This window comes from Oryx dammah, unplaced genomic scaffold (genome assembly GCF_014754425.2).
Source record: "Oryx dammah isolate SB20612 unplaced genomic scaffold, SCBI_Odam_1.1 HiC_scaffold_18, whole genome shotgun sequence".
In the NCBI taxonomy this organism is placed as follows: Eukaryota; Metazoa; Chordata; class Mammalia; order Artiodactyla; family Bovidae; genus Oryx; species Oryx dammah.
In genome coordinates, this window is record NW_024070202.1 from 16,485,277 (window position 1) to 16,501,887 (window position 16,611).

The window sequence follows — 16,611 nt, forward strand, 5'->3', positions numbered from 1 at the left end:
AATAAACGTCTGTTGTTTGAGCCACCCGGTCTATGGTATTCTTCTTACAGCAGTCTGAACGAAGATAGCTTCCAAATGGGATGATGATATCTTCAAAAAAGAATTTTAGATGTCTTTTTGTTTGTATTATATAATAAAGGGCGGATCTACATTCAAAACTGGTTTTAATCACAAATAGAAACTGTAAATGCAGGTTCAAATAATAGTGTAGCCATCAAGTGCTGATGCTTTCTTTGCATTTCAACTATTTCTGGAAATACAAACATCAGCAGTATGATTAAAGAAAAATGAAATTATCTCATGGCTTCATTTCCTGTTTTCATTACTCATTAAAACTTTGATAAGTGTGGTGAATAAAATGTACTACCTAATTACAGTGTGCCAGAGATTCCTTTGGACACAACCTACATTAATTGTAAGGTGTTTTTAAATGAAATATGTGTGCCAGGTAATGGATATGGACTTCTAAGATCAACAATCATCTTCCTCTGTGAATTCTTCAGTTCCTTAGCTTATCAGTAGAACACAACAACCAAGATAGCCAGCTTTTATTGAGTGCTTACTATGTGCCAGGCACTGTGCTAGGAGCTTTAGTAGTATCATCTTGCCGAACTCTGAGAACTCTGTGAGCCAGGTGTGATTATTATGTCCATTTTACACACATGGTACCATAAGTTTAACTGTATGTTTTCTCTGTGCCTTATGAGTTTTAGGCAGGGAACTAAACTCTGGAAGTTCTATGTAATAATTTTAGCATAATAAGAAATTACTTGAAGGATCAATTTTATTTGCCGTGATGAGAACACAGTTTGCCGCCACCAATGGGCTTGATGCTATGTAATAAATATCCCTTATCATATGCATAATTCCCGATATATTGTTTTATTTCTAAATTTTAAGATGTTTGCAGAAAGTCATGTTTGTGGGGGGAGGTGCTGTGCACAGGCACATGTGTGGTGGTAAAGCATTCTTTCTAGTAATATGTGTAAAACCTATTTTTTTCTACATATAGAAAATCTCAAGCTACCCAGATATGAAAATAAAAGCCATCAGTTATGCCAGGGAACCACTGTTAACATTTTGGTATATATTCTCCCAGTTGCTTTTATCCATGTGTATATAAAAACATATTCAAATTCAGTTGGAAACATACTTTATAGCTTGGTTTGATTTTACTGATTTTTAAAAATTCATTTGATAATTATATATCAAAATGTTTTCTTACAATCATTAAAGTTTCCTCTACATAATTTTAAACACAGAATCCCATTGCATGGTTATACTTTAATAACTAGACCAAGTCCTTATTGTTGAACATGTAAGTGTAGGTGGAAAACCTTTAAATATAAATTCCTAAAGTCTTCCCCACATTACAGGTCTTAGATCTTTCATGATTATAAAAGCATTGAACCAAATTTCTATAGATTTTAATTTTAATCTAAAACTACAGAGTTAAAGGCAACTTCAGAGGAATTTAGTCAATTTTCCTACTTCTACATAGGCATATATCACTGTCTCAGATATATCTTTCTAGAAACTATCTTGGGAAGTATAATATTATGGAGACTTGGTGTCAGGAGCACAGGCTTTGACCCTGGACCAAATACTAAATAAAGGACTCTAACCTTTCACTTGGACTTTATTACTCTCATTTACTTTCAGTTTCTCTGAGGATTCCATTGCAGGGTTTTGAAAGACTCCATGAGATAATGTATATAGAGTGTCCTGCACAGCGTAGATGCTGGACATATGCTAGATCATTCTATTTGCCCTGCGTTTCTCAAATCTGTAAGATGCCCTTGCGGTTTTCTACAATTCAAGTAAACATACACCAATATTTCTGAAGATCATTACTAAGTCCTGGAAACTGGTTTGATGTTTTCTAGAGTCTACTCTCATAATTCTTAAACATTCAGACCTTCCTAAATTGCAAGACACCAAGTTGTACAGGATATATTGCCATTGGTCTGGCCAGTGACACTGATGGTGGGAAATTTCACCATTCTTTATATATTGTCTCACTGCCATTATAGGAAGAACTCACTGAATTCTTAAGAGATTCTGATGTTATTCACTCAGGTTCCATTTATAGGCCAGCCTGACAAGGATAACTGCTTTCCTGTGCTGTACTTATTTCTTGATACTGATTCTTCCTCTTGCTTAGAAGCAGTTCCTTGTTTCAAGTTAGTTTCATTCATCTGGGTCTGTTTTCCAATGTCAGACTATTTGGTTTTAATGGTATGGTCATGTCATCTGCACATGTACTATAATCTGTTCTTAAATTGCTGATTGCATTTAGAGTAAATGAGTTAATCTGCACCCTCACAGTTCAACAAGAAACCATTGATCCATCTATGCAGTGGAGGAGGGACACAGAAATAAAGCCTGCCTCTTTTGGAAGCAGTTTTCTTTTTAATGTGAGTCCAGTAGCTGAAAGTTTTTCTAGCCTTACATGTTTGAGTAGATTTTGGTATGTCATCTGTGTGGATTAGGAGTCTGTAGGCTTTGGCTGTGAAAGCTGTAATTACCAATGTTTGAAAGACATCTGTGAGGGTGAGGATACGGAGAAGATAAGCCAAAAGCAAGATATATAATTACCACACCCTGTCTTCCTAGCAGGAACTCGGGGTGTGTAAAGCAAATTAGGACCTTGTAGACAGCCCTTTTCCTATCAGGGTGCATCATCAGGTTGCTCGGCAAGTAGGTAATCAATCTCTCAGGCAGGAAGTGTCCGCTCTCACATACACGATCAGCTGATAGGTCCTTCAATGATCAGGGGTGGAAAAGATCCATGCTTCTCTATTATTTACTCAACATACCCCTGACTCTCTTCCTATACAGGCAGTTTCTATACAGAGGAAAGAACACTGGGCCTGCAGTCAGGAGAGCTGATTTCCAGTTCTGAATCTCTCATGAGCTGTGACCCCAGCCAAGGCTTCAAGCCTCAATTTCCCCATCTGTAAAATGGAAGTCATATAACTACTTCACACAAGTATTGCATATAAAAAGGTCCTACTTATGAAAGGGCTTTAAAAATATTATGAAATTTCTAGAAAAGAAAAAATCATGGAGAATCACCCTATTTCTTTGGAATGCTGAGTATTTGTTTTGGTTTTCATTTCTAGTTGAATACTGAACATATATGTTTTTGATATTTATGAATTCGTTGAATGCCCAGCTCCACTATGAATAGCTATGACTGGGAAATATTGAGACAAATGACAAGGTGTCTAAGGAACTAATTCTTTCAAAGGTAAGGGTAGCTTAGACCTGACTCACAGTTCTCTACTCAGACTGGTTTTTCTTAGGTTTTCTTTAAGGAAAACTCCTTAAACGTTTTGCAAGAATAAGTGAGGTGAGATTGGCCCTTGAGTAAGGAAAGGGGGCAGCTAAAGCCTAAAGCCTCTTTCTCAGTAACAAATTTAAGTGCCTTGTTTATTTTCATGCGATTAAGTGACATTTGTATAAATACCTTACTGAGTAATGGTGCTGTGGCAAAACTGAAGTTTATATAGGACACTGCTCCACCCAAGGTGAGCGATTAGAGCAGGTATGTAATCTAAGTCCCCGTGGGCTCCTCCACTCAACCCTATGAGTAAGCAGTACTAGGAACAAGGACAGTGTGGCCCACGTGGCATGGTTAAAGGTGGGAATACAAGGGCAGGAGAAGCCTCTCTGAATGAATGAAGGAAGTGTGAAGGGTGGCAGGGAGACTAACACCTGAAAATTGATTCTGGCTATTGACGTCAGTCTATTGAGTTAATGCAAATTAAGGTGGCATGAGATTTGTTTTTTAAAAAGCCTTTTCCACATGCAGTGTAATAATAACCATCTTATTTTAAATGTAGCCAAGAAGGGCTGTGTTTGCTCATGTGATCCCGTTTCCACACTTCCCACACCTGGAGAAGTATCAGCTAATATTGATTTAGCACTAATTTATACCTGATGGTCAGAGTCAACTAGGAGAGAGGAAAACTGGTACAAATTAGTGAGGCCCTGTGGTCCCTGAAAGTGGTCTGAGACTCGAATGTTGTATATCAATACAAATCACCCTTTCTGGGAGGGAATGGAAAAAATATTTTAAGCAGATCTGAATCTGCTCTTAATGGCTCTACTGCTGTCAGGCTAAAGATCTCCTTTAAGAATGCTAGGAATGGGTAAGGTCAAGTTACATTCTTAGATTTTTATTATGTTTAGCTTATTAATTTGGGAGCTAAGCAAACTAGAAGCAGAACAGGCTTTAAAATACCTGACTTGTTACTGTATTATGAGTAATCACTGTTAGCTGGTTTATTCCATTTACCTTTTCCTCAGTGAAATTCTCTATAATAAAGAAATACCCATAAACTACTCATATTTAAATACTGGTATAGATTATTCAGAACCATAGAATTAGATACCTATCCTTTGAAAACTGTTTTATTTGTGTAATTTCCATAAATTGATGTCAGGTATCAACATTTCTTTAAATTATATTTTGCTAAACACTGATATTTAGGGCCTGTGATGAAATCTGGGGAACTTTTATTCATTTCTAATCAACAGTTCCCCAAATTTGCCTAATCATATACATCACTCAGGGAACTTGTAGAAAACTATACACTCCTACCCCTCCTGCTCCCAGACCTGCCGAATTTAGACTCTACAAGGAACAAGGCTGAAATCTATTTTTTAGGAAGGTCCCAAGAATGCCTCATGAGCTATATGTTTGGAAAATAGCTGTGCCCTTGTTGTATTCCTGATGATGTTAGAACTCTTCACACCCTGATATTCCCTTTTGCCGACCCCCCTCCTCAGTGACTGTAGGCTTTTTTTCTATTCTACCCCACCTAAGAGATAAGGCACATTCCCAACAACCACTGTGGCCCTCGGCAATGAGTCCCCACTGCAGTGGCAGTGGACAGCATCACCCATCTTGGGCAGGGAGGTGATGGAGCAAAGGGATAGAAGTGTAGTCTGGAAAAGTCTTCCCAGAGATTCCCCTTGACAACCAGTTGTAGAAGACATTGCTACCTCCTCAAATGGCCATGTTCAGCCTCCCTTTGTGCTAAATAGAATTTTTCTTTCCCTTCACTCTCTTATCTTCCCTTCATCCTGTAATGGAAGGGAAAACACTATTCTATTTTTGTCAGACTTGTGCTGTTGATCAAATCCTCTACTGCCTCATAGAAACGAAATCTCTTAATCTTCCTCATTCAAACTTTTTCTCTTTTGGCTTCCATTAGCCGATCAATAGACGTTTCTTCCCTGTTCTTTTTAAACTAAAGCTTTTTATACTTGTTTGGATTCCAGTGAACCCCAAGATCTCAGTTTACTTCATGCCTTATGTTTACTGTCAATTTTCTCAGGAAGAGAACTCTCTATTATTAGTTGCATTCATCTTCTCACCATTCTCATCAACCCAACTGTACCCTGGCTTCTGCAGAGCCACATTTTATTGACACTGCTGGTGTGAAGATTACCAGTGATAAGATCCAGTGATTTTTGCTTAGCCCCTAACATTCTTCTCCATCTAACAGCTTTTGACATTGCTGATCACTGCATCCTTTAAAAAAAACACTAATCAATTAGTGATCATGGAATTGTAAGGACAGAATCTTATTCAAATAATTGAAACAATAAGGGGCAGGGTAATTTAAGACCACAGAAACTCTTACAGAAAGTGTAATATCACTGCACCAAGCTTAGAATTAGGAACCGGAAACCTATCATGCATGCTAAGTCGCTTCAGTCGTGTGTGACTCTTTGTGACCCCATGGACTACAGCCCTCCTACAGTCTACATGGACTGTAGACCCATGGACTATAGGCTCCGCTGTCCATGGGATTCTCCAGGCAAGAACACTGGAGTGCTCTGCCATGCCCTCCTCCAGGGAAACTATCAGTAAGCAATAAAGTTTTAACAAAGAATTCCTGGGCACCTGCTGTATTCCAGGCACTGCTAGGTGTCAAGTGACCAAGAAGTGAATAGAAGAGACAAGGTCTCTGTCTTTAGACACTTTACAATCTAGTGGAGAAGGCGATGGCACCCCACTCCAGTACTCTTGCCTGGAAAATCCCATGGATGGAGGAGCCTGGTAGGCTGCAGTCCATGGGGTCGCTAAGAGTTGGACACAACTGAGAGACTTCACTTTCCTGCATTGGAGAAGGAAATGGCAACCCACTCCAGTGTTCTTGCCTAGAGAATCCAAGGGAAGGAGGAGCCTGGTGGATTGCCATCTATGGGGTCGCACAGAGTCGGACACAACTGAAGTGACTTAGCAGCAGCAGGGAAGGCTTATATCAACAGGTAACCAAATATGTATTTACACCGTGTAATGAGCTCTACAGATGAAACAAACTGACCTCGTGATACAATATTATAAGTTATTACTAGTAGGTGGGAACTCAGAAAGGACACTCTAAAGACATGGCAGTTAAGCAGATCTGAAGACTGTGAGGGAGCCAGTCAGAGAAGCTGAGAAACGGGATTGTGGAAGGAGTGTTTTAGGCTGAGGACACAGGTGTGAAGGTCCTGTAGGGGTGTTTCAGGGGAAATGAAAGAAGGCCACTGTGGCTGGAACCTGAAGGGTGCAGGGAGAATAGAGCAAGGTGAGGTTGGAGAAGGAGGCAGACCTTTAAAGCTATTTAAAGGAATTTGGATCTCAGCGCAAAGTAACTGGAAGACATCAAACAGATTTAAGTAGGAAATAAGAGGGTCCAATGTATTTCCAAGTTTACCCTGACTAATTAGCAGAAAACAGATTAAAGATGGCAAGGGTAGAAGGTAGACCAGTTGGCAGCTACAACAATAACTCAGGTAAGGGACGATGGCAGTTTGGATTAAGTTGGTAGCAGAGGAGATGGATAGACCTGGATGGATTAGATGTCTATTCATGAGGAGCAAATAAAAGGACCAGCTGATGGGTTAGAGTTGGGGAAGGAAGGAAAGTGAAAAAAAAAATCAAGAATGTTGCCTGGGTAGTCTTGCTTAGAGTAACTGAGTGGATGGTGATACCATGTACTGAAGTGGGGAAAAAATGAAGATAGGGAGGGGAGGAAAGGGATACAGAAATGTGGAGTTTTAGTTCTATTTCAGATACGTTAATTTCATATATTCATGGAGACTTGACATGTCATACAGGCAAATGAGTACCTGGAAACAGAATTTGGAGGAAATGTCTACACTGTGGAGATAAATTTGGGAGTTTGTTACCATTTTATAGTAGTTAAAGCTATGGGAAGGACACAGATTACCAAGAAGGTGAGTTCATAGAGAAGAAAGCAGAGAAAGGAGCCCAGTTTTTAGAGGCCACTAGAGGAGGAAAGCTTCCCTGGTGGCTCAGAGGTTAAAGCGTCTGCCTGCAATGAGGGAGACCTGGGTTCAATCCCTGGGTCGGGAAGATCCCCTGGAGAAGGAAATGGCAACTCACTCCAGTATTCTTGCCTGAAGAATCCCATGGACGGAGGAGTCTCATGGGCTACAGTCCAGGGGGTTGCAAAGAGTGGGACATGACTGAGCGACTTCACACACACACACAGAGGAGGAAAAATCCCTGAAGGTCACTAACAGCAGTGGTTAGAGAAGTAAGAGACAGATCAGCCGACAGAAGCAACTTTTTAAAAAAAGAAGTTGAACCTGACCAACAGCGTTGAAAACTGCTAAAAGTTGGAGTAGGAGGCTAAGGTTCAAGGAACACCCATTGGGCCTGGCATCATGGAGGCTGCTGACAACACTGATTAGCAGTTTCCACGGGCATGGCGGGAGTGGAAGTCTGAGTAGATTGAAGAGCAAATCTGAGTTAACTTGCCGACATCTTTCTCAAGAATGGTTATTGTGAAGGAATCAGAGAATTAGTACTATAGATGGAGAGGGACAGCATAAGAATTTTTTTTTTTAAATGTTGGGATAGAGCATATTCATACCTAGTGAATGCAGTGAAATGGCAACCCACTCCAATATTCTTGCCTGGAAAATTTCATGGACAGAGCAGCCTGGTGGGCTGCAGTCATGGGGTTGCAAAGAGCTGGACACAACTGAGCACACACGCATACATGTTCAGGATAATCAAGAAGCTGATGATTTACAAGAGGAAAGGGATTACTGAAGAAATGAAGCCCCTAAGAAGGAAAGAGGGGAAGGGATTTAAATCACGAGTAGAGGAATGGGTTTTGATGGGAGAGGAGAAAATATCACTTGTAACAGAAAGGAAGGAGAGATGGGTCTGGTCCAAGTGCCAAAAGATTTGTAGATCTGATGGTTGTATTAGGGGTAGGCAGGTGTGGGGATGGTTTTAGATTGAACAAGTCATTATGGGAAAGTAAACATACTCTCAGTCTCTCTCTCTCTCAGGTCACCTGTTCTCATTTCTGTTTTCTGCAAGTCACTTCATTCTTTTCTTTCAGAAGTCAGGTTTCCTCCGCTTCTCCATTTCTGTGAAAGAAGATGGCCACTGCAGGCACAAGTTTCTGTGATCACCCAGTTCATGCCCTTAATAGAATAACATTGTATTTCTTAATTCCAAATTTCCAGGGGAGAAAATTTGATTGGTCCAGCTTTGGTCAGTTATCGAACTCAGGTCAAGCCAACCATGGCCAGAAACACAAGGTCACTGTGTACAAACACAGCTGTCAGGCCTAAGCTCTCTCTGTGCTGGGGGAGGACTAGTTCTTAGAGAAGGGGTTGTGAGCTCCCAGATCCCCAGAGGCATCTACCAAACATCCTCAGAGACCCCAAACTCTAATTAAGAAGTGCTTCCTAGTTTTGTTTTCTTTGGTTTATTTGTTTACATATCTTCCTCCACTAATGCATAATTTCCCCAAATTTTGTCCTTAATCCTCTTTTTCTTTACTGCTATACTTTTTTCCCTTGCCAGCTTCATTTGTGTCCATGGCTTCATACAAAATGTGCATGAATAACCTCTCCCCAACCCCAAACCAAACCTCTGCTCTTCTCAACTATCATTTAAAAACTGTCTTTAAGAACTCTAAAATATTCTCCCCTTGCCTTGTATCGATATGAGATGATGAATGTTGGCTAGTTACTGTAATCATGTTATAACATAGGCAAGTCAAGTCTTGATGCTGTACCCCTTAAACTTATACAGTGCTGTATGTCAATTATATCTCAGTAATACAAAGGAAAAAACTGTCTCCCTATGAATATCCTCTGGTTCCCTTATTTATAACTGAACTCATTATTTTTTCCCAACCCTACTCCTTCTCTTGGCTCCCTGTTCCTATTAAAGCCACCACTATCCTCTTAGGCATGCAAGCCTGAAACTTCAGAGCTGTCTGACCTCCCCCTTTCAAGGTCCATCAGCTGAGAAGGAGTATCATTTGCACCTTTCCCCCTCTGCATGTCCCCCTCACTCCTCTCACTCCCCTAACTCCTGTTACCTAAACTTCCACAGACTCTTCTCAAAGCCTATCATCTTCCAGTTTGCAGTCTCCATCCAAGCTGTAGACTCTTCTTGCGTTAATCTTCATAAGGTCCAGCTCTTTTCATGTCTCCCCCACCAATTCAAGAATCTTCAACAGCTCCCCGTGCAAACTCAATAAAGTGAAACCTCCATGACATGTCATGACATGTCATCAACAGACCAAGCCTTATCTTCAATCAGTCGAGGCAGGCTGCTCGATCATCTCCTAACACATCCTCTGTTTTCCTAGTGACAAGACTTCTTCACACTCTTTCCTGAAGCCGTTCCTCAAAAGTGATCTTTCCCTCCCATTACTTCAATTTCCTTTATCTGCATAGCTCCTATGGAAGCCATGCTAGTGTAGACTTTATCTGTAGAAATATCTTTTCGCCTCTGATGGATTTCAATTTACCAAAGTGTGAGAACAGGTGCAGCCCTTACCAAGTATACAACAGTGTCTTACTTTGAAGGTATTTAATAAGTAACTTGATGAGGAGTTACTAAGGCCTGATGCTAGTATTATTGCTATTAAATCCTCATACAGGCTTATTAAATATCTTAATATGAACCTTTTCAACAGGATACTGGGGAGGCCACTGGAAATTATGTGTTACAAAATTTTTTTAATAATTAAAAAAATTTCTCTAGTCAAGCACTGCTGATGAATGGATGGCACTTTAACAACAGTCATTCAATACACTTATGTGGTAAAAAGTAAACTTCAGCCACGTAGGAGGAAATTAATCAATGACAAATTTTAATTACTCTAAACTCTCATTAAAAAAATAATACTGTGATAATCAAGTACAGTCTCTTCGTAGGATCACAACTGCTCTCATATATTGTTGATACTGTGTTTGGAATTAAAACAAATGAAATGTCACAGGAAAGAGAGAATATTTCCAGTTTCCTGGTCCCAAAGTCTATTTAGACTCTGAATGTGCTGGGTTTGTAGAATATAATATGTTAGTTAAATGATAAAATCCTACTTACGTATACCAGCTTAGGGGATGTGCCCCTGGCATCATAGTTGGTGACAGGAATTGCTGTGAAGATGAAAGCTGAAAAACTGGTGGTCCTCATCACTATTTTCTATCCAGGTAATAATAGTTGCATCCTTTACTCTTTTGATATTTACTAGTTAAAAAAGAAAATATCCCTGATTTTTATTGCTTCTTCTGAACTTTTAAAAACCAAAGCATAAGGGAAAATCCCTTGACATTAGTCTTAGCAAGGATTTTATGGATATGATACCCAAAGTGCCGCAACAAAACAAAATAAACAAGTGAAACTACATCAAACTAGAAGGCGTTCTACACAGCACAAGAAACAATCAACAAAATGAAAAGTCAACCTATATCATGGGAGAAATATTTGCAAATAACATATTTCAATGGGGGTTAATGCTGCAAATATATAAGCAACTCGTATGAAAGCAACGAAAAAGAAAAACACAACGAACGATCCACTTAAAAATGGGCAAAGGATCTGAGTAGAGAATTTTTTCTGAAGAAGATATTCAAATGGTCAACAGGTACATGAAAAGGTGTTCAACATCACTAATCAGAGAAATGCAAATTACAACCACACTGAGCTACCACCTCGCTGTTAAAATGGGTATTATGAAAAAGACAAGCAATAATAAGTACTGAGGAGGATATAAAGACATAGGAACCCTTGTGCACTGTTGATGGGACTGTAAATTGATGCAGCCACTACATTACATGTTACTAAAAAACTTAAAAATAGAACTGCCATATGATCCAGCAATCCCACTTCTGGGTATGTAGCTGAAGAGAAATGAAATCAGTCTCTCCAAGAGATACGTGTACTTCCATGCTTGCACTATTTACAGCAGCCAAGATATGAAAACAACCTCAGTGTCCATCAGTGAATGAACGGATAACAAATCTGACATATATACAGCTCTGTAGGCCCGATGGTTAAGGAGTATTATTCGGTCATAAAAAGAATGACATTCTGCCATTTGTGACCACCCAGATGAACTTTGAAGGCGTTATAAGTAAAGTAAGTCAGATGGAAAAAGACAAATACTATATGATCTCACTTATATGTGGAATCTAGAAAAAAGAAATCCAAACTTGTATAAATAGAGAACAGGAGCAAGGGCTGGAGAGTGGGGGCAATGGGTGAAGATGGTCAAAGGTACAAAATTCCAGGTATAAGATGAATACATTCTGGGGATACAATGTGAGGTATAGTGGTTATTTTTTAACAATACTAAATTGAATATTTAAAAGTTGCTAAGAGAATAGATTTTAAAAGTTCTCATGATAAAAAAGTTTGTAACTATGTGAGGTGATGGATGTGTTAACTAACCTTATGATGTTATTTTCCACTAAGTATCAAATCGTTACATATCTTAAACTTATACAATCTTTCATGTCAATTACATCTCAATAAAGGTGGGGGGGGGGGAAGAAACAAAGTAAGATGATTATTATTTTCATGAAATGTTCCTTTCTGCTTAATTAAATATATGTATTTTTCAGTTCCCTCACACAGGCCTCTTGAGAATAACTGCTCCCAATAGAGAGATAGAACTAATTACATATCAGCAGATGTCATTCTCTAACTGATCCTCCTCAACTGGCCTCTGTCAATTTCAGTTGGTTATTTTTTTCTGCAGATTTCAACTGCCTTTTCTCCATTACCAATTTCATTCTCCATTTTCAACATCAGATGAGCCTACAAGAGCCACGAGGACTAGTATTTTTTACTCTGCCTTTATAACAATCACAATACAAGATACACTTTCCTTTTGAATGCTAGCCCCAGTGTGAGTATCTGTATAGTTTACAGAAGCCACATGGAACATTTTTCTACCCTGTGGCTATGCCTCTAAGACAGTGATACACATACACTTGTTATTGTCAATTTTGTTTTCTAATGAAAGGTGCAATTTAGTCTTTGGAACAAGCACTGATTAAAATTTGCTACTCTTTTAAAAACATTAAGCAAATATTGTCTACCGGGCACCAAGCACTACTATGGAGATTCAGCAATAATAAAACTGATAAAAAGTCTTGCCTTCATAGTGTATTCTGCACGCACAGAATAAAAAATAATTACAATATACAATGTGTGGATGGTGATCAGTGCTCTGGGAAAGAAAAGTATGACAGAGAGTAGGGACCATCTCGGGGGTGCTTGCAATTTTCAAAAGAGTTTTCAGAAAAGCTTTCATTGTGAAGGGGATGACCTCTGAGTAGAGACCTGGGGGAACTGAGGGAGCAAACCATGTGGGTAACTGGGGCAAGAACTCCTCAGGCAGAGAGGACACCTAGTGCCAAGGCGCACGTAGGCTGTCAAAAGCAGTAAGGAGTTTTACTGTAAGCATCTGCCAGGGACAAAAATTCAGGCAAGGCTCTTTTTGTTGTTGCTATAAAGAATCCACCTACAAGAGAGTTTAATCAGCTTAAGCTGAACATCAGTGCAGATCTGTTTAGTGTTTTCTCTCAGCCATGACCTCATTTCTAAGGCTGACAGCCTGGACTGCCTCTTACATTTGGTTGGGCCTTGGATGCACAGCCTGGCAAATGTGGATGAAACTAGAAGAGGGGGGTTTGGGTAGCTCTGTAGGCCCGATGGTTATCTCGTTCTCTTTTCACACAGGACTGCATATTAATCAGACATAGCCAATGATTCCAAGTTTTAATGTAACCTAATGGGTAATACAGCCCATTACCATATATGAATCAAGAAGTAAGTGTAACAGAGTTCTACCTCAGATAAGCTATGGTGAGATCTGTTCCACAAATAACTAAGACACAGGTTACTGAGGACAGAGATGTTTCCCCTGCCACCTGATTGTGCTTTCAGTGGTGTCTCCTTCCTGGCAGGACAACACAAAAAAGAGGTTATTATCAATATTAACATTTACAGAATTTACAGGGATTGTTACACTTATATTCAACAAACAGAGATAATGCGTTCCATACCTAGCACAGTCCGATAACAACAATGCTCTTCTAGCCTAGAAATTCACACTTCCTTCTAAGGGGTTTCCAATTTACTGGGGATTATGTTTTCCTAAAACTTAAATTTATACCCTTGGAGCCCACTCTCGTCCTCACTAAGAAGAAAATGCTATTAAGACCTCAACATGTGGACATTTGAAAGCAGATATGGGTTTAGTTTATTTTAGCCCACCTTTCATTTCTTTAGAGACTCAATTCCTTATACATAAAGATCAATATTTATTTCATGAGAACAAAGGTTTAAGAGACAACCAAGGTATCTTTAGTAAAGAGGTGACTAACATCCAAATAGGTCATGATGACTTGATGACTTACCAGCAACTAAAAATAGCATTTTAAGATCATACTGGTTCTCTTTGTGTGTTATTTAGATTTGTTTTGGATATTTAAGTTGGTATGATAGTTTTGAACAAATACAGAAAGCCTTTAAAAGGTATGTTGTTTTAGATCCAAATCAAGTATTGATTGGAAAAGACCCTGATGCTGGGAAAGGTTGAGGGCATGAGAAGGGGATGACAGAGGATGAGATGGTTGGATGGCATCACTGACTCTATGGACATGAGTTTGAGTAAGCTCTGGAAGTTGGTGATAGACAGGGAAGGAAGCCTGGCATGCTGCAGTCCATGGGGTCACAAAGATTCGGCCACGACTGAGAGACTGAACTGAACTGAAGTATTGATCATTATGGGTGTGTCTTGGTATAAACTTAGAATTATTGTAATCGAAAGCATTGAGTTTGTTGCCAGAGATAACGTTTCTATAATGAAACCATGCTGTAATCAAATCAACAACTTGGATCTTTATCAGCAACTTTAAAAAAACTTCATTTATTTTAATCTGTCAATTTTTGTTCTTGATATTCCAAAAAAGTCATCAAAAAGAAGCCATTTATCATTATTTTTCCTCATGAAGGAAGGAATGCAATTTCCTAATGAATAAGGAAATCTTTTATTTTAGATGGAAAAAAATACTACAATAGGTCAATTATACCAAATTTTAAAGAGTAAAATTTTTACTGTATTCATAATTAATATATTATTCTGGAAAACAAACATATATGAACACAGTGGGGATAATAATAGTATCTACGTTGTGGATTATAGAAGGATTGGAGGCGTTAACACATACAACAGTCTTAGAACAATGACACACACATGAAATGTTCAATAAATGTTCACTATTATTCTAGTATGTGATAAAGTGAGGAACTATCACTAGTCTTAATGGGAGCAATTCTTGAATTTTTACAGAAAAAGTGGGTTTCATCCACTTTTTACAGAACCGGGTATACTTTCTTTTCTGAGGACACAAGGAAGTTGAGAAGGATGGCCCCTTTCTAAGTGACCCCTGCATTTAGAGCCTAAAATCAGAGGAAGCTTGTCACTGTGGGCAGACACCAAGAGTAGACCAATCTGACCCACCAGCTATGCTTTTCTTATCTCATGGAAATTAAGGGAGGTTATCTGATGTAGACCCTTCAATCAATTGTTCCTTAAGGTTTAAGCAGGAACAATTTAGGGCTAAACTTAGGTTCCTGGTAGTCATCTAAAATCTTTGTATCCCTTCAGTTTCCCTGCAGAATAAAAACGAAATTTACCACAGTGTATTGTTACATCAAGTCTGGTCCTTATTTCTCCCAGAAATTTCTTCTGGAAAAGACAACAGGGTACCCTACATTAATGTATTAATGTATTTAATGCTGTAATGATGTACAACTCCTTGTTAACTCTTGCAATTCTAAGTTATTATCTTGGAACATAAGATTTGACTAACTCTTTTCACTCCATAGGTTAACTGTAAAAGTATCCACTTGGTGTTCAATCCAGCTCCCACACATTGCTTCTGATGGCCTGAAGTTCTTTCGATTAGTCTGCTCGCCGCAAAACCTCAGATTACTAAAGTTAGAGAGAAAGGGATGGATTCTAAAACATCCCACTATCAGAACAGGTGTACTTGCAAAGTCAAATTTGCCTGATGCATCCTCTGTCTCATACTGTACAATCGGCCCTGGAGGGTGGAGCCCTCGTAACCTGCTTCCTCGGGTGTACGCGTGTCTGTGGGTGTTGGGGCAGGACACGTACGGACCCACTCTCTCAAGGCAGCCCAATCAAAGTCCCCCTCTCAGCTCAAAGGCTGTCAACTCTCACGCCCCTCCTTGCGCCCACAGCCCCCTCCTCCCTCTTCCACCCCTCATATCCCGCCTCCAGAGTACGACACCCACTTTCATTCGCAGGTGCTCCTCTCACTCCTATCCTGAAACCAATCACTAGAGCGTTGGTGGAGAAGGACGGAGCCAATGGGAATGCTCGTTGCGGCAGCTGCCGGGCCCGAGCGCCGGGAGGCGGTGCCGGGGGCGGGGTACGGGTTAGGGGGTTAGTTGCCACTTGGAGTGAGGAGAGGGCAGGAGCGGCGGCGGCGGCGGCGGCGGCGTTTGCGGTGGCGCGGCTCCGCGTAGAACCGGGCACCTCGAGGCCCTTTTCCCCCTACTCCGGTCCCCAGAAGCAGGGGTCCAGGCCCTTTGCAGCTACCGGCCTCTTCCGCGCGTGCAGCCCCGCGAGTCGGCGTGATCCGGCCAGTTGCCCCTCTCCCCTGTCAGCGCGATGCCTGGGGCGGCGGCGGCGGCTTCGGGCTCCTTGCGGCCCCAGCCGTGACCGCCACTGCGAGCCCGGCCGGGCGGTTGGGGCCGTTGGACGTTTGTTTTCGCAGCTTTCCCCTCCCCCCTCGCCGAGGCGGCGGGGGTGCGCGTTGGGAAGGGGGAGCCGGGAGACTCCTCCCTCTCCCCGATACCCCCGCCCCTCCCCCTTACACACTCGCACGCACTATCGCGCCGGCTCCCACACGCTCGCGCGCCTCCCGCTCCGCGCCTCGGTGTCGGCCGGCGTCGTCCCGGGCCCGCGGAGCCACCATGTCCACTGCCTCCTCCTCTTCCAGTTCCTCTCAGACCCCTCATCCCCCGCCGCAGAGGATGCGGCGCAGCGCCGCGGGTTCCCCGCCCGCCGCCCCCGTCACCGGCAGCGGGAACGGTGCAGGCGGCGGCGGCGGTGTGGGCTGCGCCCCAGCTGCGGGAGCCGGCCGGCTGCTGCAGCCCATCCGCGCCACGGTGCCCTACCAACTCCTGCGGGGCAGCCAGCACAGTCCCACGCGCCCGCCCGCCGCCGCCGCCGCCGCCTCGCTGGGCAGCCTCCCGGGGCCCGGCGCGGCCCGCGGCCC

The 16,611-nt window shown here is 41.4% G+C and overlaps 1 protein-coding gene and 1 long non-coding RNA gene across 2 annotated transcripts in view; one reads left to right on the top strand and one right to left on the bottom strand.

The window, feature by feature from the left end:
- Positions 1–7,866: 7,866 nt before the first annotated feature.
- LOC120877992 overlaps positions 7,867–16,611 on the bottom strand; it is a 9,713-nt gene continuing 968 nt past the window's right edge. Inside the window, exon 2 of the long non-coding RNA XR_005724436.1 lies at positions 7,867–8,469. This is a non-coding gene — a long non-coding RNA (uncharacterized LOC120877992). The remainder of the gene's footprint in view (positions 8,470–16,611) is intronic.
- GLCCI1 (glucocorticoid induced 1) overlaps positions 16,307–16,611 on the top strand; it is a 110,345-nt gene continuing 110,040 nt past the window's right edge. Inside the window, exon 1 of the mRNA XM_040260509.1 lies at positions 16,307–16,587. Within this exon, the coding sequence (XP_040116443.1) occupies positions 16,307–16,587 (281 nt within the window). The remainder of the gene's footprint in view (positions 16,588–16,611) is intronic.